Source organism: Patagioenas fasciata, chromosome 22 (genome assembly GCF_037038585.1).
Source record: "Patagioenas fasciata isolate bPatFas1 chromosome 22, bPatFas1.hap1, whole genome shotgun sequence".
In the NCBI taxonomy this organism is placed as follows: Eukaryota; Metazoa; Chordata; class Aves; order Columbiformes; family Columbidae; genus Patagioenas; species Patagioenas fasciata.
The window spans coordinates 2,696,348-2,721,513 of NC_092541.1; the positions used below are offsets into that span (position 1 = coordinate 2,696,348).

The following is a 25,166-nucleotide window of genomic DNA, read 5'->3' on the forward strand; positions in this document are numbered from 1 at the left end:
CCTAGAAAATAAAGGCTGGAAATTTCCTTGTTTTCCTTCTTTTTCTCGCTTGGGCAGGTGGTGGAGGGGGTCCTGCCCAACGGGTTGGGAGGGGGTGGCCGTGCCCTGCCAGCCTGGGGGTACCTGGGGGGTGAGTCCCAGGGATGAGGGGCCAGAGGAGCTGGCAGGGAGCCGGAAAGGTGGCAGGGGGGTCAGCAGGGGGGCTTTGCATAGAGATGGCAGCCCGAGAACCCTCGGAACAATTCCCCGCTGAAAGGCCCGAATGGCTGCTAAGCTGTGTCTGATGGGCCAATACACACCCCCTGCCAGATCCCCGCGAGGTGACACACTGTGGGGACATGGGGGTCCCGTCCAGCCGCCCCACACGGCCCAGCCACGACCCCCACCCCGTACATCCTTAACTCCCCATTTCCTCCTGCAGATCTGTCCCCATCCATTTGCTCCCGCTGTCCCCTGCCAACGCTGTCACCTGCCACCCCCCAGGGCCACCAGTCCCAGAGGATGTGGGTTTGGTAGAGACTCACATGTGCCCCTTTGTCTCCCCACACCTCACACCCCCCAGCTCCAGAGGGGACCCGCAGATGTGGGGACACTCGGGCACATCCCTGCACCCAAGAGGTGAGCCCAGACCCCAGGAAAGGGACACACAGGCCGATGGCAGTGTCACTCGTCCTTTCGTGCGGGGTGGCACCCAACCGTCCCCCACCCTCCCATGGCACTGCCCCACTGGGAATGGAAAGTATTGACGGGCGCTGGGCTGGGGATGCTGCCAAGGGAAGTGGCCCCTCCAGAGCAAAATGCCATCGTGATGGCTCCAGGGGACACGGGGACTTCCCCTGGCACAGTGGGGTCAAGGGCAGGTGTTGGGGAGACCTGGTCCTGGGAGGACACTGGGGGAGCACAGCTTGTGCCCAGGGGACTCGGAGCACCCCAAACCTGGCAGAAGGGGAAGATGGCCCAGAAGGGGACGAGCCCCCAGCCCGAGTCACCTCCTGTGTGTGCTGTGACACCAGAACGTGCAGGGGTGACCCAAAATGTCGGGCACCCAGGAGTGTGGGCTCTCCATTGTCCCCTTGGTCACTCCCTGTGTCTCCCCATAGTGTCCCTGTCCCCTCCCGTGTCCCCCACCCCCTCCCACCTCCCCACCCCCCAGTGCCCCGTGTCTCCACGTGTTCCCCATCTCCTCCCACGCTCCGTGTCCTCCGTGTCCCACATCCTCTCCCGCATCCCCGCGTGTCCGGGTCCCGCGTGTCCCGCCCCCGGCCCGCCCGGTGGGGGCCGTCTCCGCGGGGGGGGTGGGCGGAGCTCCCGGCTCGGAGCCGCTTCTTTGGATAAGAGGCGCGGAGCCACGGGGCCGGGCCGCTGGAACGTGTGAGGGCACCGGCAGCAGCTCCGGTAACAGCGGGGCAGGGCGGGGACACCCCTTCAGCGGCACTTTTGGGGGTTTTCCAGGTGTTTCGGGGTTTTTTTATTATTATTTTTTCAGGGTTGTTTTTTCACCCCCCTCCTCCTCCCCTTGGCTTTCCCCGGGTTGTCCCGACTCGCCCCCCCCCCGCCCCGCGGGGCCGCCGGGCATGGAGGGGGCGGCGGGAGCCCGGCGAGGCGGGCGCCGCTGAAACGCTCCCGGGCTCCGGGTCCCGGGGCCACCGGTGGGGCCCCCCCATGAGTGGCTGAGCGGGGCCGGTGCCCCCCGCCCGTCCATGGGCGCGCTGGAGCCGGGCACCCCCCGCCCCGTCGCCCCCATGCTCAGCGGCACCTCCAGCTTCGCCAAGGAGACACCGGGCCCCCGGGACGCCGCCACTTACTACGGTGATGGGGGAGGACCGGAGCCGGGAGCCCCCCCGCTGCCCTACGGGGCTCCCGGTACCTTTGGCAACCGGTTCGTGGGACCGTGCCCGCCTTACCGGGCGCCGCCGCCTCCCGCCGCCGCCCCGGTGGAGGGTTATGCGGTGGAGAGTTACGCGGGCGCGGAGCTGTTCGCGGGTGCGGAGGGCGCTTACACCGGGGGGGCCGCCCCGCTGTGCCCCCGTTCCGGGCCGCTCTGCGCCCTCCCCGGGTACCGGGCGGCCGGGAAGGTGCAGGTGATGCTCAACAACTACCCGCTCTGGGCCAAGTTCCACAAGCACCAGACCGAGATGATCATCACCAAGCAGGGCAGGTGAGCCGGGGGGGTTACCGGGGTGGGGGACCGGGGGGCACTGGGGCAGAGAGAGGCAGCGATACCGGGACCTGCGCAGGCGTGGGTGCGGGTTTGATGCGGGCAAGGATGCAAGTACGGGGATGCTGGGATGCAGAGAAGGGTGTGGGACAGGTTTGGGGGCTGTGGAATGGGACGGCACGGTGAGGGGCTGGAGGTTCCTGTCTTGTCTTCCCAAAGGGCTGGAGGTGTGGGACGGGGGTGTTTGTGGGGCTGGGGGTCCCCATCTGCCTGTGCAAGGTGGGGTGTGTGTGCAAGAAAGAGTCCCTGTGGGTTTGGGGGTGACATCTTTCTGTGTGAGCAAAGGAAAAAAGTGGAGGAGCAAAGCGGATCCAGCCCCTGAGGTCTCATTTTTTTAGGGTTGCTGAGACTTATTGGAAGGAGAAGGGGGTCTGGGGGTGCCCCCAACAATGTCAGGGTGGGAGAGGGGGGGTCTGGAGCTCCAAGCAGGGTTTGTTGTGCCAGTAAGCCTGTGGAGATGATGCTGGGGGGGCCGAGGCAGTGTTTATCCAGGCCGGATTCAGAGCTCAGTGCCGCAACAAGTAGCGAGAGCCCAGCACTGGCTGGGGTGCAGGAGGGTCCCCCAAGCACAGTGGGTGGGTGGGGGACACCCCCTCTACTTGCTGTCCCCCCCGGGATGGAAATCCCCCACCTTGCTCTGCGGGGCAGACAGGGGCCGAGTGCCCTCGATGTGCTCGGGGAAGGGGGAGCATTTCAGAAACATCCTGGGTGCCAAAACAGCCGTTGTTGACGTGGTGGTCGGGCACCTGCTGTCCCCTCTGTGCCACCTCCTGCCTGGGGTGTTCACAGGCTGGGGGGTCCTGGGGCTGGGGGGGCAATGGGGGAGCTAAAGTGCACCCCACGACTGCCAACACCCCCGCTTGCAGGGTCTGGAGGGTGCGATACAGGCTTGAGGGGGCCCTTGAGCCGCCCCGACTTGGAGCAAGGGGAGCCTGAAATGCTGGTGCCCCCCCTGAGCCCATCCTTTGGCCCCACACCGGGTAATGGGCAGAGACCCCCCAGCCCTTCCCGCTGCAGTGACCCCCCCCTCCCCACCGCCAGCCCCCTGCCCAGGGGGGTCTCTTTCTGCCCGCTGCTGGCAGCGATGCTCTGTGCCCGCTGCCCTCCCTGCCTGAGACAGACGGTGTCACTTCGATGCTGAGACCAACCTGCTTAATGTGGTGGAAGTCTAAACGTGTTAAAGCCGCTTGGTTTGCCACGGCCGTTCCCAGGCTCTCTTCCCCCACCGGCCTCGGGGCCGCTCGGCAGAAAACCGGCACCGGTGGGGCGACACGTCCCCAGCATCGGCCCAGGGGGTGGCGGGGAAGTTGGGGCCCCCAGATGGCTGTTTGTCACCTGCGATCATTCGAGTCCTACCGGAACATGCTGAAATTCACCCCATCACGTCCCTCCACTCTTTCCCCAGCTGCTGTGGTGGGTCCTGGGGCTGCGCCCACCCTTGCAGCATCAGGGCGGCTCAGGATCTGGTGCTGAGGGTCTGGAAACTGGGGTGTCCCCAAGATCCTGTCCTCTCCGCCCCGTGGCTCCTCTGGGCTCTGCCGCCAGCTCCCAGCCTGAAGCCGGGTGATTTTTGGGGTTCTTTTTCTAGCCCCATCCCCGCCGTGATGGCTCTGCAGTGGGGCTGGGTGTGGGGGTGATGTGCTCTCTACTGGGGGGCTCATGGCAAAGCCGAACCAGGGAGATATCAAACTCGGAGCCACAAAACATCCGTTTCCCCCGACTCTGGGCTGCTTTTGCAAAAATCTGCGTGCAGGGCCGGGCTGCAGAGCTGCTGAGACACAGGAAAAACCCAAAGCAGGGGGCGTGTGCCCCAAAACAGGCGCCCATCGGGCTGGGTGGCTCTGGGGCAGGGGACATGTCCCATCCCACTGGTGTGGGTGCCCCGTCTTGCCTGGTGGCACTGGTGCCTCCTTGTCCATGTCCCTGGGACGCATCCCCATGGAGAGGAGCTGAGGTTGGGCACTGGGGTGAACCTGGTTGGGTAGTGGGATTTACACCCCCGGCACCTTCCCTGCCCCTCTGTCCCAGCTCTGACACCCCATCCCGTGCCATCTCATGCCATCCCACACCATCCCACATCCGCTCGTACCCTGCAAAAATGATTTCCTGCCGGTTTCCCACGCAGGTCCCCATCCCTTGTCCATCCCCTGCGACTCTCGGGCTCAGCCAGGGCAGGATTCCTGTGGAAACCCCCCAGGACTCGCCATGGCCGCGGCTGCGAAGGGCCCGGGAAATTCCTGCCCCGTGGCTTTCTGCTGCAAAGCCAGGGCTGGCTTTGCCTTTCAGGGGGACTTGGTGCACTTGGGGGTGCAAGGGCTGGCTTTGCATTTGGGGACGCAAGGGCTGGCGTTGCCTTTGGGGGGGATGCTAGGGACACAAGGATTGGTTTCGAATTCGGCGAACACGAGGGTTGGCTTTAGTTTGATGGCGCAGCGAGTGGCCCTGCATTTGGGGGAGCACAAGGGCTGGCTCTGCCCTTTCAAGGGGACTTGGGGATGGTTTGGCTGGGCTGCGATGACAAGGAGGGACCCAATGCCACAGTGCTGTGCCGCCATGTATCTGTGCCATGTGCCTGTGCCATGTGCCTATGCCGTGCCGAGCAACCATGCCATGCAACCATGCAGCTGTGTGACGCAGATGTGCAGCACCGCACCACTGTGCCATGCCATGCAGTGTCACCATGCCATGCCGAGCAGCCGTGCCGTACAGCTGTGCCATGCAGCTGTGCCGTGGGGGCAGGGGACGGGTGGAGCGCAATGGGGGCTGTGCCAACCTCCCACGGGCCGCGGTTCTTGAGGCCGATGCGACTGGGTTGCACTGGGTTGTGCTGGGAGAGGAGGCGGCTCAGGAAGCCGGCAGCCCCCCCACTGCACTACTGGGGTGCAGGGGGGGCTCCCCTGGCTGGGGGGGTTTGTGCTCCTGGGCTCCATATTTCCCCTCCACCTGGGTTCATCCTGACGCATCCTGAACCGATGTCCCCAGGGTTCCACATCACCCAGTGTCCTCTTGACGCCTGTGTCCCCTGGATGTGCCGGTGTGTCCCCAGTGCCCTGTGTCCCCTAGCTCGCCTGCCTCATGGTCATGCACCCCATTTTGCCCCCAGCCCCCTGAGTCAAGGGGTTCATGCAAGGACAAACCTCAGGGCAAGAGCCCCTTCCAGAGCTCCAGAAACAAATGTGCGAACGGGGGGACACCAGAGGTGCCCCCACCAGCTTTTGGGGTACACAGAGGTGGGGTGAGTTGGTTGGGACATCCTGCCCCCCACCACGGCACCTCCCAAACCGCAGGGGGCCAAACCCAAGGGAACCGAGTCCTGCCCGAGCAGCGGCCCCGGGAGCTCCAGCACCGGGGGGTTTAAAAATAAACGCGAAGCGCGCAGGGTTTCGGGTCGTACCCCCCGCCCTGCCGTGCCCCGGCCGAGCCCTGCGGTTTGCACCGCGGCAGCGTGTGAGCTGCGGCTCTTTCTCTGCTCCGCCAGCAGCTCGAGGCTCGGGGAGCCGGCGGTGTCGGAGCAAGCGAGGTGCAAAAAAAAACCCCAAAAAGCAACAAAAAACCCCCAGAAAAAGCTGTTTTCTTCCTCTTTGCTCCTTGCAGCAGCTCAGGGCTGGTGCAGCACCCAGCCTGGCTGCTCACCCCCGTTCACCGCTGTGCTGGGAGCCAGTGTGGGTGAGGGTTTTGGCACCTGGGGGGGGCTTGGGGGCAGCGCAGCCCCTTGCTGCCGCCCTTTGATGTGGCTGCAGTTTGTACCGGTGGCAGGAACTGCCGTGGCCCTCGGCACGGCCGCGTCTCGTGGGCTCCGGAGGGGATGTGACCCTCGGGGGCCACTCGCTTTGGCACATGAGTGGTGGGACAGGGTTCGGATGGTCCCTGGGGTACCGCGGTGCTCGGGGTACGCTCGGTGCCACTGTCCGTCCGTCCCCGGGGAGCACACGTGCGGCTCCTCACCGTGAGCTCTGCTTTCTTTTTCTTTTCCCCGCTGTCTCGCAAGGGCAATTCTGAGTCAGCGTGGGCTGTGCGTGCTCTTTCCACTGCTCCTCGGCCCTGGTGCTGCGTCCGATTCCCCCATCTCCTGCCCCACACCCAGGGCTGTGCGTCCCCAGCCCCTCACCGTGTTTTGCACCCACGGATGGTGCTCAGGGCAGGATGGTGGCCGCAGGGGCTCCGCCGGTCCCTAATGCAGCCCCCTTGCTGCATCCTGCATCCCTGTCATGAGCTCACTGGTCTCTGCAGGGCGGCTCCGGGGGGGCAGCCCCCCATCCCGGCCCAAAACCAGACCCACACCTTCCCTTCTGCCACGGGGGGAGGAGGAAACTCCCCCAGCCCCACGTGGACCCCTCACCCAGGTGAGGTTTTCCAGGGACCTTTCAGAGAAGCCCCAGCATCTGTTTTACAAGAAATGCCGGTGCTTCGAGGAAATGGGGAAGGGGGGTGAAACCAGCGCCCCTCCCGCTGCCGGCCGCCCCCCATCCTCGCCCACCCGGTACCGGCACACGGGAAGCGGCGCAGCCCAGGGGAGGGAGGGGACCGGGGGTGTGTGGGGTCTCAGCACCCCCAGCCCTCCTTTTGGGGGTGGTCAGGATGAGTTCCCCATTGCCATGCATATATCGCGCCCAGGCAGAGCTGAGAGGGAGATGGGGGCCCCCTGTGCCCCTCATCTGCAGGGACGGGTCTGTCCTGCTCCCTGATGATGTCTCGTTAATGTGGGTGATGCTAATGGGGTGGCCGGGCAGTGGGGACGGGGCTGCTGAGGCTGGTTTCCAAAATCCAAAACTCAGCGGGTACCAAAACGCCGTAGTCGAAGAACTGAGCTCTACTGGGGGGCTGAACCGTCCGCCCCAGCTGTGACCCCAGTCCAGCTACTGGGACTACTGGGGCTGGTGATGGAAAAAGCAGGGACTGAACTCTGAGGGGTAGCGGGGTCTGATCTCCCAACTCATGGCTGGGATTTGGGGTCCCCCCTGGGTGTGGGGGCCAGCGGGGAGCAGCCCTTGGGGGGGTGGCAGCTGCAGCCCTAGGGTCCCCCCCGGCTGTCCCATCCTGTCCCCTTCCTGCCCTTGGCGCAGGCTGGCGCCCAGCCCGAAATAGCAGCGGTGTTGGTTTCCGATCCGGAAGGTGCTCGGGGAGAGGGAGGAAGGTGCCGGGGGGGGGGATCGGCCCCGAGAGCATCCCCCAGCTGCCGGGGTCAGTCACCTCCTCACGGGCACCCCGCCGGGCACTGGGGGGGTGAGGGCATCGCCGTGCCTGTTTCCCCATCACTGCTCTACAAGGCAGAGCTTCCCCCCCTGCAGGCCCTTGCGCTGGGGGTGAGCGGGGGGGTGACAGTGTCTGCGCCTCTGTCCCCTCCCCAGGCGCATGTTCCCATTCCTCAGCTTCAGCCTCTCGGGGCTCAACCCCGTGGCGCACTACAGCGTCTGCGTGGATGTGGTGCTGGTGGACCAGCACCACTGGCGCTACCAGGGCGGCAAGTGGGTGCAGTGCGGCAAAGCCGAGGGCAACATGCCAGGTATGGCCTCTCATCCCCTTCCTCATCCTCCTCGCTCTGCTGGGGCTTGGGGGGTAACCCCATCCTTGCTGTCTCCCCTCCAGGGAACCGCCTCTACCTGCACCCTGACTCGCCCAACACAGGAGCCCACTGGATGCGGCAGGAGGTTTCATTCGGGAAGCTGAAGCTCACCAACAACAAGGGCGCAGCCAACAACGTGGGCCAGGTAAGGGTCCGGTTACCCCGTCAGGCTGTGCTGTGTCCCCACGCGCCCCCGACCTCTCTCTGCCCCCCCAGATGATCGTGCTGCAGTCGCTGCACAAGTACCAGCCGCGGCTGCATGTGACGGAGGTGAAGGAGGGCGAGGGCGAGGAGACGCACCCCTCCCCGCACACCCACACCTTCGCCTTCCCCGAGACCCAGTTCATCGCCGTCACAGCCTACCAGAACGCCGACGTGAGTACTGGTCCCCAAAACCCGAGTTTCCTCCCTCAAACAGCCCCCCCAGCAGCACAGGAACACCAGCAACCCCCCAGGGCCACAGAAACTCTGATACAGCCCAGTGTCACCACAGCAATGCCCCCCAACAGCCCCAACGAGGTCCCCAGTGCCAGGGTCGCCCCACTGGCATCACCCCAGCACCCCTCCCCGTCACCAACACCCCCCATCTGCAGCATCTCCACAACCCCTGGTACCCCCTCTGCATCCCCTAAGCATCCCAGTAAACCCCCCAGTAACCCCTGCATCCCCTCAGCATCCCCGTAGTCCCCCCAGCAACCCCTGCATCCCCTCAACATCCCAGTAACCTCCCCAGTAACCCCTGCATCCCCTCAGCATCTCAGTAACCTCCCCAGTAACCCCTGCATTCCCTCAGCATCCCAGTAGCCCCCCAGTAACCCCTGCATCCCCTCAGCATCCCAGTAACCTCCCCAGTAACCCCTGCATCCCCTTGTCATCCCAGTAACCCCCCCAGTAACCCCTGCATCCCCTCAGCGACCCAGTACCCCTCCCAGTAACCCCTGTATCCCTTCGGCATCCCCGTAGTCCCCCCAGTAGCCCCCCAGTAACCCCTGCATCCCCTCAGCATCCCAGTAACCCCTCCAGTAACCCCTCCAGTAACCCCTCCAGTAACCCCTGCATCCCCTCAGCATCCCATTAGCCTCCCCAGTAACCTCTGCATCCCCTCAGCATCCCAGTAGCCCCCCAGTAACCCCTGCATCCCCTCAGCATCCCCATAGTCCCCCCAGTAGCCTCCAAGTAACCCCTGCATCCCCTAAGCAGGGGCAGGCTGGCAGCAGCCCCCCCATCCCCATGTCCCCCCCAGATCACCCAGCTGAAGATCGACCACAACCCCTTCGCCAAAGGCTTCCGCGACAACTTTGACTCGTGAGTGTCCCCGCACCCTCCCGCTGCCGTCCCCCCAGCCCCCGCTGCAGGAGGGCATTGTCCCCCCCCAATCTCACCCTGTCCCCCTCCCAGGATGTACACGGCCTCGGAGGGCGACCGCCTCACCCCATCCCCGCCGGACGGTGCCGGGTGCCAGCAGCTCCTGCCAGCCCCCTGCTTCCAGCCCTTCCTGCCCGAGCAGTACCCGCTGCCCGCCCCCGGCCGCTTCTTCGGGGGGGCAGAGCGGGGGGCTCCGCTACCCCTGCCCCCCAAGGACCCCCCGCGCTGGTACTTCACCCCCCAGCAGCCCCCAACCCCCGGGGCGCTGGAGTACGGCGGCTACGACGTGGGGTACGGGGGGGGCAAACTGGTGCCCTATGGGGTGAAACCCTTCGCCCCCCATCCCTCCCTGCCCTACTACCCCGAGGGCCCGGGGGGGTTCGGGGGGGGCTGGAGCCCCGGGCAGTTCGGCCCCAAGGGCAGCGCCGGGGCGCTGGGCTGGTACCGGGAGCCCCGGGAGGAGAAGGGGAAGGAGGGGGAGGGCTGGGCCCCCCCCGAGCCCCCCCCCACGGTTTCGGGGGACTCCTCGGACTCGGGGCTGTACGAGTGCAAGCGGCGGCGGGTGTCCCCGTACCCCTCCAGCGCCGAGAGCTCGCCCCGCCCCCGAAACGGGGACATCTACGACAAGGACCTGGGCACTGATGGCAGTTACTATGGCTTCTACGGCAACTGAGCCGCGCTGGGGGGCTCAGACACCCCCTCCGGCACCCTGAGGCCATGGGAGTTGGTCCTGTGTGTGCCCCCCCCGTTTAACACCCTTATCCTGGGAAGACCTGAGTGGACGGGGGGTTGAAGCCAGACAATCAGCCCCCGGTGCCACCCCAGTGGGGCCACAGGGGTGACTGGGAAGGGATGGGGGCGGGGACAGTGCATTTTTTTGGTCATCAGTGGTTTTTAAGGGATGGGGGGGGTTAATGCTGAAGTATTTATTGAGCCCCCCCCGTGCCTGGCGTGGGGCCGGGGGCAGCAGCATATCTTGCAATAAAAGGGACACTGTGGGGCTCGGCTCTGCTCTGTGCATGCGGGAGGGAAACTGAGGCACGGGGAGGTTTAAGGGACTCATGTCCCCCCCTCCTTGGGGGGACCCAGGCATCCTGGGCCGGGAGGGGGGAGAAGGAAGCTCTCTGCACCCCTCAGCTCCCTGTAGCCTTTATTAGAGCAGCGCACGCTTTGCGGGGGGGCAAGGGGTCTGCCCGCCCGCGGGCACCCCAGGCCCCCCCGCTGCCCCCCACATGGTGAGCCAGGGTCCTGTGTCCCCAGGGCCGGGGGGGCACTGCCAGCCCATCTCCAAGCACCCCAGCCAGCCTGAGGCTCTGCCCTGGGGTAGGAGGGGGACAATCCCTGTGCCCCCCACTTTTACATCACAGTTTTGCTTAAACACCAGCAAAACAGCTGAGGGGTGGGGGCTGCACCCCCAGTGCGGGGGGGACCAGCCCCACTGTTGGGTGTCTCTGCTGTGATGAGCTGGGGGGCGCAGCGCCCCGTGCGGGGGTCGCTACCAGAGCACCGCGCTGTCCAGGTGGGCAAAGCCAGGGTCCAGGCGCAGCTTCCAGTAGGTGTTGTTGGTGACCCACGACTCTTTGCCGTTGGAGTCCGTCAGCCGCCTGCACGTTGGGGGGACACACAGCTGAGGGGGGGGCATCGACACCCCCAGGGGGTCTCCCCCATTCCCTGAAAGCTCTGCATCCCTCTAAGCCACAGGTTCCCCAACCATCACCCCGATGTCAGCCTCAGGACCCCTATGTCCCATCCATCACGCCATACACCAGTCCTGGGGCCCCCTCCAGTTCCCCCCACCAGACCTGAAGAAGCGAGCCTGGTGTGTGATGTTATTCTCCTCCATCACCCGGCGCCGGTCCCGCTGCAGCTGCTCGATCTGGCGCTTCTGCGTCTCAGCCGCGGGCACGTTGCCTTCCTCCAGGTACCTGTTGGGGGGAGGAACACATCGCTGTACCGAGCTGGGCAGCCTCGACGCCCCCCCCGTGGTGCTGGGGTGCTGCTGACCGCTGGTCGGGGCGCAGGCGGGTGTCGGTGGAGGGCAGGACCCGCCGCAGCTCTGGCGTCAGCTCGTTCAGCTCCAGCGCAAACTGGGTGAAGCCGTAATTCCTCTCGTGGTCGTGGGGCATGGGGTCTGTGGGGTGGGGGGGGCACAGTGCTGAGATCCCAGGCTGGGGTTTTCCCCCCCACAGTGCAGCCCCCCCCTACTCGCCCTGGGTCCTTACTGGCTCTCCAGATGCACTGTCCCGGGGGGGGCCCACGGTGCAGCCCTTCGTGCCACTTGCCGGCCAGGCGCTCCACCACCGCCCCGCTGCGGCTCAGCACGGCGCCCTGCACCTCGTTGGCCCCCGCGCCCCAGTACCGCGCCTGCGGCCACAGGGGGCTGGGGGAGCGGGCGGGGCTGGGGCGGGGCCGTGGGGAAAGGGGGGGCCCTGAGTGAGAGGCGGGGCCATCGGGAGAGGGCGGGGTCACTGGGAAAGGGTGGGGCGCTAATTGAGGGGTGGGGCCACTGAGAAAAGGGTGGGGCTATTTGGAAAGGGCGGGGCCACAAGTGAGGGGCGGGACCATTGAAAAGGGTGGGGTCAGGGAAGGGGCGGGGCAATAACAGCATTTAGATATGTGAGTGAAGGGGGCGGGGCCACACCTGAAGGGGCGGGGCCAGGCAGGGGTGATGCACAAGGGGGTGGAGTTGGGGCACATGGGAGGGTGGAGCTATGGGATGGGCGGAGCTCAGAGGCTAAAGGGCGGGGCCAGGGAGGGGCTGGATGCAGGGAGAGGTGGGGCCGGGGCAGGGCGCGGCAGGGCGGGGCAGGGCGCGGCAGGGCGGGGCAGGGTGTGGCAGGCGCACCTTGCAGAAGGTGATCTTGCAGTGGTAGGAGGCGTCGCGGGTGTTGCGGATCAGCACCTCCCCGTAGTGCTCGATCCAGCGGGGCCCGCTGAGCACGTTGTGGATGCACGTGGTCACCTTGTTCCACTCAAAGTGGTCCCCGGTCCTGTGGGCAGCGCAGCGTGTCACTGGGGGGACAGGCAGGGTGACACCGCAGTGGGGGGTGGGGTCACCTGCTGGGGTCTCACCTGGGCAGTTGGACGTTGACGGTGCCCACGGGGACAATCTCCAGGGATTTGCCCCAGAATTTGTTCTTCCACCTCATGTCTGGTGGGGGGGGGGGGAGTGGGAGGAGGTGAGACCTCCCCATGACACCTCGCGAGCCCCCAACACCCCCTGGGCACCCACCTTGCCAGAAGATGAAGTTGTCGGACTCGGCGTGGCAGGCGGAGATGGGAGGGTGGTGGCAGACCTGGTGGGAGGAAGAGGGACGTGCCACCGCCCCGTCCCGCTCCGTCCCCCTCCCCGTCCCAGTCCCGTCCCCACCTGCTCGCTGATGAAGCGGAACCCGCGGTCGGGCCGCACGCACTCATAGGTCTCGCCCAGCACCGGGTTGAAGGGTTTGCTGCCCGCCCGGTAGTAGGTGGAGGCATAGGCGGATACGGCAAAGGCGGCCACGTACACCTGTGACCGTACACCTGTCACCGCTGCCACCGCGCCCTGGGGGCGTGGTTTGACATCGCTCCGCCCTTCGGGGGCGGGGCAATGCAGCGCACCTCGTCTCGGGGGCGTGGTACCGCTGCGCTCCGCCCCCTCAGGGCGTGGTGAAACACAGTTACGCCCCCCCGGGGGCGGGGTAGCTCTCCGCCCCGCCCTCCAGAGGGCGTGGTTTCGCTATGTCACGCCCACTATGGGCGTGGTCTCTCCGCGGTCTTGCGTCCCTCGCCCACGCCCGGTGCTGCTCGGGGTCGCGGCTGAGCCCCCGTGTCCCCCCGCTGCGCCCACATGTCCCAGGAGACCCCTGTGTCCCCGATCCCCGTCTCACCAGGCGCTGACGGGGGTCGCGGGCGCGGCTGGCGCGGTCCAGCAGGCCGCTGTACTCCAGCTCCTCGCAGAGCCGCTGGAGCGTGTTGAGCGGCTCGTTGAGCTGCACGGGCAGCGCCACGCGTGACAAGTCCTTCCCCACGCTGCTCCGCAGCAGCCCCCATAGGCTCACGTCCCCCGGGGGCGCGGGGGGCGCGGGCAGGCGGCTCCGCCCCGGCGGGTCCGGCCCCGGTAGCTCTAGCGACGGTGGCTCCACGGGCGTCCCTGCACCCTCCGCTCCTGCCGAGCAGCGGGCGGTTGGGCGGAGCCGCGGTCCCTCCCGGTCCCCTCGCCGATGTCCCCTCCCTGTACCTGTCGGGGGGCGGCCCGGCCCTCCCGGCTCCGCCGCGTCCTCGCAGACGCTGGTGGTGGTTTCGCTGATGCACGACTCGTCGTCCGAGGGCTGGGGGGGACGCAGGGAACCGTCGGCGGCTTCGGGGGTCTCGGGGTGGGGGCGTTACCCCAGCAGGGGGGGGACAGGAGGGGTTGTAACGGGCAGAGCCTCCCCGGCAGGATGGGACGAGACTCGGGTACCTGGGATGGGCTGGGCGGGGGCAGGATGGGGAGGGGGTGGTGGGTACCGGTGGGGCTGCAGGATGGGGGAGCAGGGACGGGGGGGGCGCACCGGCAGCACCCGGCCCCCGCCGCCGGGCTCAGAGACTGCAGAGACCCCCAGGTGAGGGGCTACGGGGGGCTGCAGGGGATATGGGGACCGGGGGGGACATGGAGGGCAGCGGGGGCAGCTCTCGGGTCAACTAATGGGGAGAGGACGGGGAAGAGAAAAGTGACAGATGAACCCCCAGAAACAGCTGAACATGGACAGCGGGGGGGGTTTGCGGAGCCCCCACCCCGTCAGCAGAGCCCCACCCCCTTTCGATGGCCCCGCCCCCCCGAAGCCCCGCCCCACCTCGTTCTCGGAGGAGCTGGCGGACAGGAGAACCTCGCAGGCGTCGAAGAACTCGGTGTGCGAGTCGGCCAGCGAGACGATGCTGCGGTTGGAGAGTTGCTGCTCGCGGCCCTTGGCCGGCAGCGCGTCCGGCTGCGGGGACACCAACCGCCTCAGCCCCCCGCCCGGGGGGGCCCAGACTCCCACCCCATCCTGCCTCCCCCTCACCTCGTTGGGGTGCAGCGAGGCAAAGGAGTCCAGAGTGGTGTCAGAGGAGACGGAGAGGGAGTGGAAGCGCCGCAGGGCAGCCTGCAGAGGTGGGGGGGGGCTGAGCTGAACCCCCCAGCATGTCCCATCCATCTCGATGGGGAGGGGGGGTCACCCTGCAGCTGCCTGGGCACCCAGCACCAGGCTGAGACCTGACGACTCACTGCACCCAACAGCAACAACCCCCCAGGGGCTCCATCAGGACCTTGCCTGGACCCCCCAGGATTCCTCACCCCGGCGTTGCCAGCACCACCGGGGCGTGGTGCTGAGCGCCGCCGGTCCAGCGCCTGTCGCATCTCCTCCAGACGGGCCCTCTCGGCCGTCAGCGCAGCCACCACGCTGCTGAGTGAGCCATGCACTGCCGGAAGACACGGGTAGGTGCTGGGGCTGCGGCACGACCCCCAGCACCTGCCCTGCCACCACCAGGACCCCCGGTGGGGCTCAGCCCCCTGCCTGATCCCACCTTTCTGCGCCAGGACCCAGAAGCTCCGCTGCAGCTGGCTGTACTCAGGGGGCAGGCTGAAGGGCAGCTGGCTCTGGGACGGCTCCAGGTAGCGCGAGAGGTTGGGGACGGAGCCATGCAGGCGGCCCACCTTGTGGGGGGACACGGGGGTCAGTGGGGCCCCGGGGGGCTCTGTCCCGGGGCAGCGGTTCAGCCAGCGGCAGCAGAGCTTGGTGGGACATCCGCCCACCCACCCTCACCCTGCCGATGGTGTCGTCCTTTGCGAAGCTCTGGGTGCACCAAATCTTGGTGGTTCTCCTGCCCTTCTTTGGCCTCTCCGTGGCAGCTGAGGGCTGCAAGCGAGAGGAGGGGGCTGAAGCCAGACCCTCCCCAGAAAGGGGGTTCGATGCTCAGCCCCGTGCCCCCCCTGCCCCGCTCACCTGGCTGCTGGAGATGAGGGGGGCCGAGGGGATGCGGTGCAGGGCCTCCAGGCTATGCAGCATGGCCGTCAGCTCCTGCAGCTTCGCCTGGCACTCCGACAGCTCTGCAGCGGCACAGAGCGAGCCTGGTCAGCAAGGGGGAACGAGGGAACCCCCCTGCCCCACACGTCCCCTCCCGCCCTGCTCACCGGCTGAGCAGCGCTCCAGCCCCTCGCTGTCCTTCAGCCACGCGTTCACCTTGTCCCGGGGGCTGGCGAAGGCGGACAGGGCAGGGGCGCTGCCCGAGGGCAGGATCCGCATCCACGGGCCCTGCAGCGGGGGACCAGGGACACCCCCGAGGGGGTCGTGGGGAGCCCTGCGCCTGGGCACTGCCTCTCATCACCACCCTGAGGTGCCACCCACCTGTGCGTTGTGGGGGGTCCTCCCCGCGGGGCCCCCCCTGGGCCCCTCGCCCTGGTGATGGGAGCAGAGGCTGCTCACCCAGCTGGCAAAGAGCTCCGGGGACTTGATCTGTGGGACAGGGGCGAGCTGGGGTGGGAGGGACATAGGTGGGGGGGTTCCAAAGCCCCTTGTCTTGGCTGCAGCCCCCCCAGCACCTTAAGGTGGTAGATGTTCTCCTCCGTGTCCAGGTCCACCCGCTGCGCCTTCTTGTTGATGGACATGACGGACTGACGGACGTCAATGGATCCGTGCAGTTTGCCCTTGAGGACCTGGGGGATCCCGGGGACACGTGTCAGGGGGAAGACCGCCCTTCCTGAGGGTGTCCCCCAGCCCTCAGGGGCTGCACAGACGCAGCGTGTCCCCACACTCACGTCCTGGCGTGTGGTGGCGTATTTCAAGATGCCATTCTCCAGCACAAAGTACCTCTGAGGACAGAGAGGGATGATTGTTTCGGGGAGCAGAGTCTGGGCACTGCTGCACCCCTCTCCAGGGGCCCAAATCACCCCAGGGCTGGGGACAGCACCCAGGGGTGGCCAGGGGACACCCAGTGCCAGCCGCCCCATTACCTTGTGCCAGCCCTTCAGGGGCCATTTCCTCTTCTTGAGCAGGTAGCCCTCGTGTCGCCGCAGCTCTCGGCCCGGGCTGCCCCCTGCCCGCGGCTCCTCCAGCACCTCCCAGCTCTCTGAGCCCTGCCGGGGGTCAGCACGGGGGTCCCTTGTCACCAGTGATGCTCCCCACTTTGTCCCTGGGCAGGGACGCTTGGTATTCCCCAGGGGACATCTCTGTATCCCCCTGCTTAAAGTGAGCTGAAGCCTCCCTGGGGCCCCACAGCACCCCCAGTCCAGCCTGGGGGCACCACTTGCTGACCCCCCCAGCCAGGAGTCCCCCCAACCTGCTGGACGCTGCTGTGCTTGGAAGACACGGTGCTGTTTGAGCGGGACAGAGCCCTTTTAGGAGAGGATGGGTCCTTCTCGTGACTGCCCATGGCTGGTGAGCACGGGGGGCTAGGGGGGCGGCCAAGCCCCCTGTCCCGTCCGTGCTGTGGAGCTGGGGGTCCGAGCTCAGCTGTCACAGTGGAAGCCGCTGTGGGGAGGGGGTGTCACGTCAGGGAGCCCGGGGAGGGCATCACCCCCCTGCCCACGGCTTTCCTGCCCAGCCAGACACCCCCAGCCCTTCCCTGTGGGGACAAGGGGTGGGGGACCCTCCTGTCCCTCGGAGTGGGACACCTTGCACGTGACTTCATCCGGGACCCAGAAGCTTCCGCGCAAGGTGGAGCCCTCGACCCACCCAGCCTTATCTCGGCTCCAACGCCCATCCCTCGCCCGCACGCCGGGTCCAGAGTCCGGACCCACTCCCACCCCATCACCCACAGACTTGGTGACATGGGACACTCCCGTGGCGGGCACAGCCGGGAGGGTGACACGGGGTTCAGAGACACCGGCACCCCCGAGCCAGGACATGCCCCCCAAAACCCCGACCTGGCCCGGGTGTTCCCTTCGCCCCTCTCAATTACAGGAGGGAGAAACTGAGGGATGGGGAAGCTCTCCCCGCCTCGCCGCGCCGTCCAGCGCTGCCCCAACAGGGTACCCGCTGTCCCCAGCATCCTGGGACAACCAGGGGACAGCGGCCAAGTCCCGGTACCGGTGGCCCCGGTAAGCGCAGCCCGGTCCCCCGCCCTGCCCAGCTGGGGGACCCCCGGGCGCTGCCGGGGGACAGCACCGACCCCTGGCCCGGCAGTGGGGCTGGGGGGGTCGCCCCAGCCGCCCCCTCTGTCTGCAGCCCCCACCGCGGGGGGGCAGAGCCCGGACAGGGCACATCAGGCACGACCCCCGCAGCCCGGTGCCCCTCTGCGTGGGGCCAAATCCCCTCCGTGTCCCCCGGCAAGTGTCACCCCCGGAGCAGCGCGCAGGAGCCGGGTCCGGCTCCGGGGGCGACGGGACCTTGCCATGGGGCGCGGGGCCGGTGCCACCCCCGGTTCGGGTCCCCGGTGCTCACCTGGGCGGGCGGCGGGCGCGGAGCCGGGGCCGGTCGCATCCCGGCCGGCGGTTGCAGGAACCGGAACACGGAAGGAGGCGCCGGAGCCGCTCGGCTCTGCCCCCTGCACCGTGGAGGACCGGAGCCGCCAGCACGGAGCGCCGGGACGCCCCGCGCCCAGCCCGATCCTCCCGCGGCCCGGGCACGGGCAGAGCGGTACCGGGGGCGGCTCCTCTCCCGCAACAGGGGCTCGGCCAGGCTGTTCCCCCTCCCCAAGCCGCCCCCAGGACACACGGGCCAACCCTCGAGCTCTGCCCAGCCCGGGTGGGGCACACCGGGAGCAGCCCCACCCCACGGGGGTCCCAGGACCCACTCCCCAAACTGCACTTTAGCCCCCCCGGGACATCCCTCGCCCACCCCCAGCCCCACTCTGTGACAGGAGAGCCCCGAAGCTGCACCCAGTCCCGCCCCCCCCCCCCAACAACGAGGGGTAGGAACCCCCCAGCCTACCCCCCAAATCAAAGACAAGGCCTTTGGCATTTCCACTATCTTTAATGGACAAGACAAGGATCCCGTGGACGCAGCTCGGTGACGCTGCTGGGCTCCCCTGCACTGTCCCCATTCCAGAGGGCACGGGGGGCTCACAGCGTCTGGTGTCCCCCCGCCAGCACTGCCGTGGGTCCCTGTTCGTGACCTCCAACTGCAGCCCCACAGCGCCCAGAACGCAGCTGGGACATTCCCAGTGCCATCGGTGCAGGGAGCAAAGGGAAGTGCCCCCAAACGGTGACGCTGCAGGACCTTCAGTCCAACCTGGTGCCAAATCTCCGCTCCCTGACCCCCCCGAGTGCAGCCAGTGAGGGAACCGACTCCCGGCCAACCCCAGGGATGGGGGTCCACCGTCAGTGAGCCCCTGAGCTCTGTGAGGGCAAGGGGTTGGCCGTGCTCCCCGTCTCCCCAGTCTGCAGCTGGTGGATGTGCTGGTCCAGGAGAGCCGTGAGGTGTGCGGAGCCGCGCTGGAGCAGGGAGGAGGTTTGGGAGGGCAGGAGCTCCAGCGCACCCACCACCTGGCCCTGGGCGGCTTCCAGCGGGGGCAGCTTGGCGAAATTCTCCACACCCTGCCTGCTCAGGATGGTGTCGTCGATGCAGGCGCCTGGGAGAGAGAAGAAGAGCTGAGAACAGGCAACGAGGTGCCAGAGCCAGCGCCATTTCATCTTCCACTGGTGCTAAAGGAAGGGGCATTCCTGCAAACCCCTTCCCGCCCACTCCCTCATTTTACTGGACACGACAACCATCCTGCAGATGCAGCCCCATCAGCGTGGGCCCTGCACAAGGGAGGACCCTCCCCAGCAACGGACAGGAGCTCCAAACAGATGGGGACGCAGGGAAGGCTCTTACCAAGGAGGTTGACCTGCGGAACTCCCTTCAGCACCCGCAGCATCTCCCTCACCTTCGCCTCGGGGCTCACCAGCAGGATGTTACGTGCCACGAAGAGAGGGAGGAGATTCTTGTATTTGGACTGGGACAGCACGGGTCTGACAATCTGGGGGAGACACCTCTCAAAACGCAGCTTTTCACCCGTCCCGGTTCTCATCCGCCATCCACCCCCGAAAACCACACCGGGTTCTGCCCCCGTAGCTCTGTCCCTACCTCATTCAGGACGAACTTGACCTGAATGTTGTGCTTTCGGAGGTAGTGCCTCATCAGCACCAGGTCCTCGTCGGGCATGGAGTTGTACTGGCAGATGGCGATCATGCGATTGTCCCGGAACGCCTCCTCCACCTGCCGCCGCAGCAGCCGCTCGTAACCGTTGTCCTGCGAGGAGGGAGCAGCGATGGGGCCGACGGGGAGGGACAACAGCTGCTGCCCCCCCAGATCGGACCCCGCAAATGGAGCCTCTGCCATGAGGTGCTGGCCACAGATCAGGACTCGCCCGGTTTCCAGCGTTTGATTAACAACTGGGGCATCTCTCAGCCCCAAAGAACGTGATGAAAAGGGGTAGCAAACACCCCCCAGAGCCCTTGCACACACCAACCCGGGCAGGGCTCTCTCGGGGGTTTGCGGACCCCGTGTTAAACCCCCGGAGCCGAGCACACACCCATGGGGTGCCCAAACCTCCCGTTCTCCCCGGATAACGAGTCCCCACGCCGGGAAATTACCTCCTGGGGAGCTTCCCTCCTGGGGCGCAGGCAGCGCGGCGGGACGGCCGGTCGCGGGGCCAGGTACTCGGTGATGGCCATGAGCTTCTGGCGCTGGAAGTGCATGGCCTTCCAGTGCCGGGTCACGGCCTTGGAGCCGCGGCGGATGAGCTGCAGGGCGGGCAGCCAGCCTGCGGAGAGGGGGCCCGCGGGCCGCGCTCAGCGCCGGGGCCTCGGGGAGGCCAGACCGAGCCGGGCCGCACACACGTCCCCCCCGTCCCCGCTGCCCCGAGCCCCGCAGGGCGGCCCAGCCCCGGTTCGGAGCCGCTCACCCCCCCGCCACGGCGCTACACCCCTCAGCGCCGCCATCTTTGCGCAGAGGCTTGTGGGAAGACGGCGGACCGGCGCTGCGCATGCGCGGAGAGGACGCGCGGCGCTGTCAAGGGAGACCGGCGCCCCGCCCCTTCCGGCTCCACCTGTCTCCTAGCAACGGGCACGCTGCGGCCTGCGCTCCCGCCGGAACCCGGGAACCCTCCGGTCCCGATCCGGGGGTCCCTGTGCCCCCCCAGCCCCAGAGGCTGGTCCCGGTGACCCTGCCCGGGGGTCTCTGTGCCCCCCAGCCCGGGGATCCCAGCCCCATGGTCCCCTCCAGCCCTGGGGTCTCTGTGCCCCACCTGGAGGTCCTTGCACTGAGCCCCCCCAGCCCCGCAGTTCTGTCCCCAGCAACCCCCTCGGCCCACAGGTTTCTGCCCCCCAACCCCTCAGCACCCTGTCCCGTGCAGAGGGTGATGGGGCCAGCACAGCCCCCCCCAGACACCCACCCCACGGCCCAAGGAAGGGATGCGGAGCCAGGCCAGCACCCCCCCAGCATGGCTGAGCAGCAGGAGACCCTTGGGGGTGAGCGAGCCATTGCAGGGGCTGCTCCTGTGTCAGCCTGGGGGGGGTTGGGGGGAATGGACCCCACATCACTCCACGTTCCGCACAGGTCATGAGTCCCCAGGGCTGACTCTCACTAACAGCCTCATCAATACGAGGAAGCCTCCGCACCCCGAGAGCCGGTGAGGGTGCGCACAGAGCCCACCCCCATCGCCCAGCCTGACGGGGGGTCTCTGCGCACAAGGGACACCCCAAGCACGCCTCTTCCTCCAGATCCACAGAGCTGCTGTCCCCCCCGACCCTCCACTTGGACCGGGAGAACATCTGTGCTATCGGGAGGCTCTGGAGCCTGCGGGAGATCCACAGCCTCTACCTGCAGCGGGTAAGACACGGGCGACCAGTCCCGCAAACACCCGCAGCTCTGCTCCACGCTGGCATCTGCTGGTTTTCAAACTCACACGAGGAGCCTTGGGGTCCCGCTGGACTCTGCCAGGTCCTCCATGCTGTCACAGCCCTGTACCCTCTCCGTGAAGCTCCCATGGCAGTGCTGGGACATTGCAGCTTGGGGCAAACTCAAGGCGCTCCCAAACTCGGAAAAACATGTCACCCCCTTTTCTCTTTCCAGAACCAAATCGAGAAGATCGAGAATCTGGGCTGCTTCCCCAACCTGCGGTATGGGCAGCTCCTGCCCCTGAGGGGAGAGCGGGGCTCCCTCCTGCGCCGGGGGTCTCGAGGAGCGGTGGGGTCCCCCCCTAACGCCCCTGTGCTCCACAGGTTCCTCTCCCTGGCCGGCAACCGCATCCGCAGGGTGGAGAACCTGCAGCCCCTGCGACACCTGCGCGTCCTCGACTTGTCCCACAACCAAATCCAGACGCTGGACCTAGGTGGGATGCAGGGACGGGGCTACAGGCAGCAAAGGAAAGGACAGAGGTGGTTTGGTGGAGGGGGGGGTCAGGTCCCATGTTGACAGCTTTTTCTGCTTTCTCTGATCTCTGCAGACAAGCTGCCCCGCAGCCTCTGGCTCCTCGACTTAACAGGGAATGAATGCACCCACCAGCATGGATACAGGTGGGTCGGTGGGGCATGTGAGGGGGAGCAGAGGGAGAAAGAGAGAGCCCCCCGAATCACATGAGCCCCTCAGCAGGGTACAGCCCCGATAACAAATACAGCCTGAGCCGCCCACCCAAACCCCAGAAATGTCGGCGGCACGGAGAAGTGCTGGGGGGCACACGGTGCCAGGGGGTTCAGTGCCCCCACAAAGTGTTCCCAGTGACAGGGGAACATCTGCTCTGCCTCGGGTGCTTCCAGAGAGCGGGTGCTGGGCGCCCTGCCCCACCTCCTGCAGCTGGACAACCAGCCCGTCCGCGAGGAAGAGGAGGAAGGAGGCTCCTCCAGCAGCGAGGATGAAGACAACGCATTGCCCTCTGAGCCGAGCAGCCCCTTCACCGCAGACAAAGGTGCCCAGACTGACGCAGGACACGGTGGCACGCTCAGCTCCCTCTGTTCCCAAGGGTGACAGGGCTCTCGGGTGGCTGTGCCAGGTCTCCTGTAACTCTCTCCCACTCTGTCCCCGCAGATTTCTTTGCGGACCTGCAGCAGGAGCTGGCCGGGCGCTCGTGGCGGCGGCGCCGGGAAGCCCTGAGCGAGCACCGGGCCCGGCTGGAGGAGCTGGAGATGCTGCGGGAGCGTCGGGCTCTGCTGCTGAGCCCCAAGGAAGACGGAGGCGCCTGCACCGCGGCCACCGTGAGGGTTCAGCCCCGTCCCCACGTGAAGCCGGGGACACAGCTGCCACCCCTGCCAGCACCCGGCGGGCAGCACGACCGCGGGCAGTCCCGCACCAAGGCTCCGGAGGAGGAAAATCACTCCAAAGGAGCAAGAAACAGGCAGTTACCCCCGATCCCCTGCACCAGCACGGCACTGCGCGGGTGCGATTAAAGCCTTTTTATTCCTACGTCAGTCTGTCTGTCTGACACAGAGCTCCCAGCCCTGGGGGGGCACCGGCCGCTCTGGCTGCGGTGGGAAAAGACACACGGGGGTGCAGGACCCCAAGTCCTGCTCCACGTCCCTCTCCTTCCAATCGCGCTTGCATTTCGGGCCATGGCCACCTCTCCAAAGCGCCGGTTCCTCCGGGGCAAGTCAGGGCGGGGGGCTTATGTGTAGAACTTCATCTCTGCCTCCACGCAGTCGAAGAAGAGGTCGGCCAGCTCCTCGGGGTGGGGGGTCACCGTGCCCCCCAGCAGCGCCTTCATCCCTTCCAGCCCCTGCTTCTCCAGCTCCCGCAGTGTCTCCAGCAGCTTCTGGCCCCGCTCCTGGTTGGGAGGAGAGCTCAGACCGGGCATCCTTGGGGACTCTGATGGCATCCCACGTTACCAGGGATCCCGTGGCAGCAGCTGGGGAGGGGTCTGCAGTACCTCATCCCTCTCCATCAGCTCCAGTGCCGCCTGATGCCGCCGGTAGAGCTGGTGGCGCCGATCCACCACGCTGCGGAACCGCGGGATCTGCTTGGCGGGGTCGTCGCGGAAGGTGGGAGATATCACCTGCGGCGTGGGCTTGAGCCCGGGTGCGAAGACGAAGGGCTTGAAGACGGACCTGCCGGAGAGGAGCCGTGGGGACCTGGCACCGGCTCTGCCGCGTCCCTGTTGGCCCCGCAGCGGGGCTGTCCTCACCTGGAGGGGTCAGGGGTGGCCGTGAGGAAGTGGACGCAGGGCACGGCAGGGTCACGGGGCAGCACGGACACCATGCTGCCTGCCGTGCGGAACCCCTCTGAGTCCACGCAGATCCCGCTGGCCTTGTCCCGCAGGATGGCCATGAGCGTCTCCGCCGTGATGTGACCTGGTGGGGAAGAGATGGCCATGTCACCAGCACTGGCACCTCCGGGGAGCGTGGGGATGCCGGGGTGAGCCGGGGTGGCCATCCCCATCCCCTGATCCTGTCTGTGTCCCCGTCCCCACCTGCGTGCTGGCGCAGCAGCTCCCGGCCGGCGCGGTAGCGGGCTTTGGCAGCCTCCATGCGAGGGGGTTGGTCGGTCAGGGAGAAAACCTCGGCGAAGCTGAACTCGCCATCCCCGCTCCACCATCCCTGGCTGCGCGCGTGCTGCCGCAGCCCCGCGTGCTCGGCCGTGATCTCCCTCCCGATGCTCAGCTGGTTGGAGATGTTGCGGCTGCCCTCTGCAAAAGCGAAGGGGGCTCAGGCTGGGCCGGGGGCACCGGGCTCCCCGTTCTCCCAGCACAACCAGTCCCCGCGTACCCCGGATCTGTTGGGCTGCCCAGTACCGCCCAGCCGTCTCCAGCACCCAGGCCTCGGTGCGGTCGGCCAGCAGGAAGGTGTTGTGGTAGACAAAGGGCACCGGCTCCTCCTTGCAGCTCCCGCCTTGGCCGTAGCGCTCCAGCAACGCCGTGATCACCTCCACGGCCTCCCGGGCAGAGCTGCCGCGCTCCAAGCCCAGCCTGCCACGCCGGCAGCGCCGCGTCACCCGGTGTTGGGGGACAGTGCGGGAGCAAGGGGACGCACACAACACAGTCCTCACCTCACCAGGTCCATCCCCAGCAGCGCCTCGTCCTCCCCCACGGGCTCGCGGGTCCAGACGCCCTCGTTGCCCACGCAGACGCCGTGTTCGTTAGCGCCCATCTCAGCACCCCACAACCAGGCGGGGCGGCTCAGCACCACCGCGTGCGTCCTCTCCACCTGCTCGATCTCCAGGTACGTGCACTGCAGCGGGGACAGAGCGAGGCTGAGACCTGGCACGCTCAGCACACTGTCCCCTGCGGCCACCCTGGCCCCACCGCGATCTCACCTGGACTTTGTCCCCGGGACGGTGGGTGGCAGCGGGGACGTAGACGACCTCCTGGACCTCATGGCGCGGCCGGTCGGCGTTCTTGCCGAAGATGACAGCGGGCACGGCGGTGTGTGGCGGCAGTGCCACAAAGCAGTCACAAGACGAGGGCACGGGATCCTGCCCTGCCATCCTAAACCCAGCGAGGGGATGGGGGTGCACCCAGGGGGGTGTGACCCCCTTGTCCCTGCCCTGGATGTGTTCCCAGGGTCACTGTGGGGTTGGCAGCCCTGGGGACACAGGGGTTTCAGAGGGGGGTGAAGTGGTCCCTGGACCTGGGGGTACATCAGGGACCCCATCCCTGGGGGTACCTCCTGCTCCGGGACCCCGCAGCTCTGCACCGACCGGAGGTGCCCGCCCGCACCGCCTCGGTAACCGGGACCTCGCGCACCGACTGCCCGTGGGACCCGCACCCGCACCGCCCCGGTAACCGGGACCCCCCGCATGAAACCCCTTCCCGGGACCCCCCGGGACCCGCCGCTCCCACGAACCTGCCGCTGCTGCCGCCGCCGCCCGGTCCCGCCCCCACGTCCCGCCCCGTCCGGGCGACGGCGGCGCCCCGTGGTCGGAGGCCGCACAGCGGCAGCGGGCGGGGACCGGCACCGGTACCGGCACCGGCACCGCCGTGGGGCGCGGGGGGACCGGAGCCCAAAGGACCCCACGGACTGGGGTCCCAGCTCCCCCCCGTCCCCGTGGGGCAGGAACGGGGCACCCGGCTATGAGCCGGGAGGTCCCGTGGGGCAGAGCCCCCGTGGGCAGCTCCCCGTGGGCGCGCCCGCCCCGCGGTATGCAGGCAGACCTGCCGGGCAGCGCCCGCCTG

The 25,166-nt window shown here is 67.4% G+C and overlaps 5 protein-coding genes across 8 annotated transcripts; 2 read left to right on the plus strand and 3 right to left on the minus strand.

Moving 5' to 3' along the window:
- Positions 1–1,355: 1,355 nt before the first annotated feature.
- On the plus strand, positions 1,356–10,140 carry TBX21 (T-box transcription factor 21). Its single transcript, XM_065856349.2, has 6 exons — positions 1,356–2,158; positions 7,567–7,721; positions 7,805–7,926; positions 7,998–8,156; positions 9,025–9,086; positions 9,180–10,140. Exons 1-6 carry the CDS (start codon positions 1,701–1,703, stop codon positions 9,817–9,819), a joined length of 1,596 nt encoding a protein of 531 aa, XP_065712421.2. The 5' UTR covers positions 1,356–1,700; the 3' UTR covers positions 9,820–10,140.
- Positions 10,141–10,279: 139 nt separating this feature from the next.
- On the minus strand, positions 10,280–16,605 carry OSBPL7 (oxysterol binding protein like 7). 3 transcript variants are annotated; one of them, XR_011742200.1, is made up of 22 exons: positions 16,422–16,605; positions 16,096–16,218; positions 15,901–15,954; positions 15,685–15,798; positions 15,491–15,598; positions 15,277–15,397; positions 15,089–15,192; positions 14,909–15,001; positions 14,670–14,799; positions 14,440–14,564; positions 14,168–14,248; positions 13,961–14,092; positions 13,366–13,456; positions 13,016–13,293; positions 12,517–12,654; positions 12,379–12,442; positions 12,219–12,297; positions 11,992–12,136; positions 11,369–11,526; positions 11,151–11,277; positions 10,949–11,071; positions 10,280–10,750 (listed from the first exon to the last, which is right to left on the minus strand). XR_011742200.1 is itself a non-coding variant. In XM_065856172.2 (22 exons), exons 1-22 carry the CDS (start codon positions 16,512–16,514, stop codon positions 10,642–10,644), a joined length of 2,574 nt encoding a protein of 857 aa, XP_065712244.1. In that variant the 5' UTR covers positions 16,515–16,605; the 3' UTR covers positions 10,280–10,641. The 3 variants fall into 3 exon arrangements, 1 of the variants encoding a protein (XP_065712244.1); XR_011742199.1 differs by having other exon boundaries at positions 11,369–11,544; XM_065856172.2 differs by having other exon boundaries at positions 11,369–11,510.
- A 1,430-nt stretch (positions 16,606–18,035) lies between these two features.
- MRPL10 (mitochondrial ribosomal protein L10) lies at positions 18,036–20,039 on the minus strand. The gene is made up of 5 exons (XM_065856257.2): positions 19,971–20,039; positions 19,660–19,829; positions 19,151–19,315; positions 18,899–19,043; positions 18,036–18,653 (listed from the first exon to the last, which is right to left on the minus strand). Exons 1-5 carry the CDS (start codon positions 20,005–20,007, stop codon positions 18,403–18,405), a joined length of 768 nt encoding a protein of 255 aa, XP_065712329.1. The 5' UTR covers positions 20,008–20,039; the 3' UTR covers positions 18,036–18,402.
- Positions 20,040–20,160: 121 nt separating this feature from the next.
- LRRC46 (leucine rich repeat containing 46) lies at positions 20,161–22,449 on the plus strand. The gene is made up of 8 exons (XM_071818134.1): positions 20,161–20,535; positions 20,624–20,696; positions 20,788–20,896; positions 21,140–21,186; positions 21,289–21,398; positions 21,513–21,582; positions 21,823–21,971; positions 22,091–22,449. Exons 1-8 carry the CDS (start codon positions 20,277–20,279, stop codon positions 22,447–22,449), a joined length of 1,176 nt encoding a protein of 391 aa, XP_071674235.1. The 5' UTR covers positions 20,161–20,276.
- On the minus strand, positions 22,441–24,885 carry SCRN2 (secernin 2). 2 transcript variants are annotated; one of them, XM_065856175.2, is made up of 8 exons: positions 24,838–24,885; positions 24,308–24,576; positions 24,041–24,222; positions 23,761–23,960; positions 23,466–23,681; positions 23,181–23,346; positions 22,926–23,103; positions 22,441–22,823 (listed from the first exon to the last, which is right to left on the minus strand). In XM_065856175.2, exons 2-8 carry the CDS (start codon positions 24,476–24,478, stop codon positions 22,665–22,667), a joined length of 1,272 nt encoding a protein of 423 aa, XP_065712247.2. In that variant the 5' UTR covers positions 24,479–24,576; positions 24,838–24,885; the 3' UTR covers positions 22,441–22,664. The 2 variants fall into 2 exon arrangements, with proteins under 2 accessions (XP_065712247.2, XP_071674234.1); XM_071818133.1 differs by lacking the exon at positions 24,838–24,885 and adding an exon at positions 24,658–24,780.
- Positions 24,886–25,166: the final 281 nt, after the last annotated feature.

Excerpts from the sequence above, each read along its gene's own strand:
- LRRC46 (XM_071818134.1), top strand. The coding sequence starts at position 20,277 with ATGGTCCCCTCCAGCCCTGGGGTCTCTGTGCCCCACCTGGAGGTCCTT. Across the intron at positions 20,897-21,139 it reads ACAGCCTCTACCTGCAGCGG|AACCAAATCGAGAAGATCGA; the intron begins GTAAGACACGGG and ends TTCTCTTTCCAG. Across the intron at positions 21,399-21,512 it reads AATCCAGACGCTGGACCTAG|ACAAGCTGCCCCGCAGCCTC; the intron begins GTGGGATGCAGG and ends TGATCTCTGCAG.
- MRPL10 (XM_065856257.2), bottom strand. The coding sequence starts at position 20,007 with ATGGCGGCGCTGAGGGGTGTAGCGCCGTGGCGGGGGG. Across the intron at positions 19,830-19,970 it reads TGTAGCGCCGTGGCGGGGGG|GCTGGCTGCCCGCCCTGCAG; the intron begins GTGAGCGGCTCC and ends CCCTCTCCGCAG. Across the intron at positions 19,044-19,150 it reads TCAAGTTCGTCCTGAATGAG|ATTGTCAGACCCGTGCTGTC; the intron begins GTAGGGACAGAG and ends TGTCTCCCCCAG.
- OSBPL7 (XM_065856172.2), bottom strand. The coding sequence starts at position 16,514 with ATGGGCAGTCACGAGAAGGACCCATCCTCTCCTAAAAGGGCTCTGTCC. Across the intron at positions 15,398-15,490 it reads GGACCCCCCACAACGCACAG|GGCCCGTGGATGCGGATCCT; the intron begins GTGGGTGGCACC and ends CCCCCGCTGCAG. Across the intron at positions 15,193-15,276 it reads GCTGGAGCGCTGCTCAGCCG|AGCTGTCGGAGTGCCAGGCG; the intron begins GTGAGCAGGGCG and ends GTGCCGCTGCAG.
- SCRN2 (XM_065856175.2), bottom strand. The coding sequence starts at position 24,478 with ATGGCAGGGCAGGATCCCGTGCCCTCGTCTTGTGACTGCTTTGTGGCA. Across the intron at positions 23,682-23,760 it reads GGCAGCCCAACAGATCCGGG|AGGGCAGCCGCAACATCTCC; the intron begins GTACGCGGGGAC and ends TCGCTTTTGCAG. Across the intron at positions 22,824-22,925 it reads AGCTGATGGAGAGGGATGAG|GAGCGGGGCCAGAAGCTGCT; the intron begins GTACTGCAGACC and ends CCTCCCAACCAG.
- TBX21 (XM_065856349.2), top strand. The coding sequence starts at position 1,701 with ATGGGCGCGCTGGAGCCGGGCACCCCCCGCCCCGTCGCCCCCATGCTC. Across the intron at positions 7,927-7,997 it reads CAGCCAACAACGTGGGCCAG|ATGATCGTGCTGCAGTCGCT; the intron begins GTAAGGGTCCGG and ends CTGCCCCCCCAG. Across the intron at positions 9,087-9,179 it reads TTCCGCGACAACTTTGACTC|GATGTACACGGCCTCGGAGG; the intron begins GTGAGTGTCCCC and ends TCCCCCTCCCAG.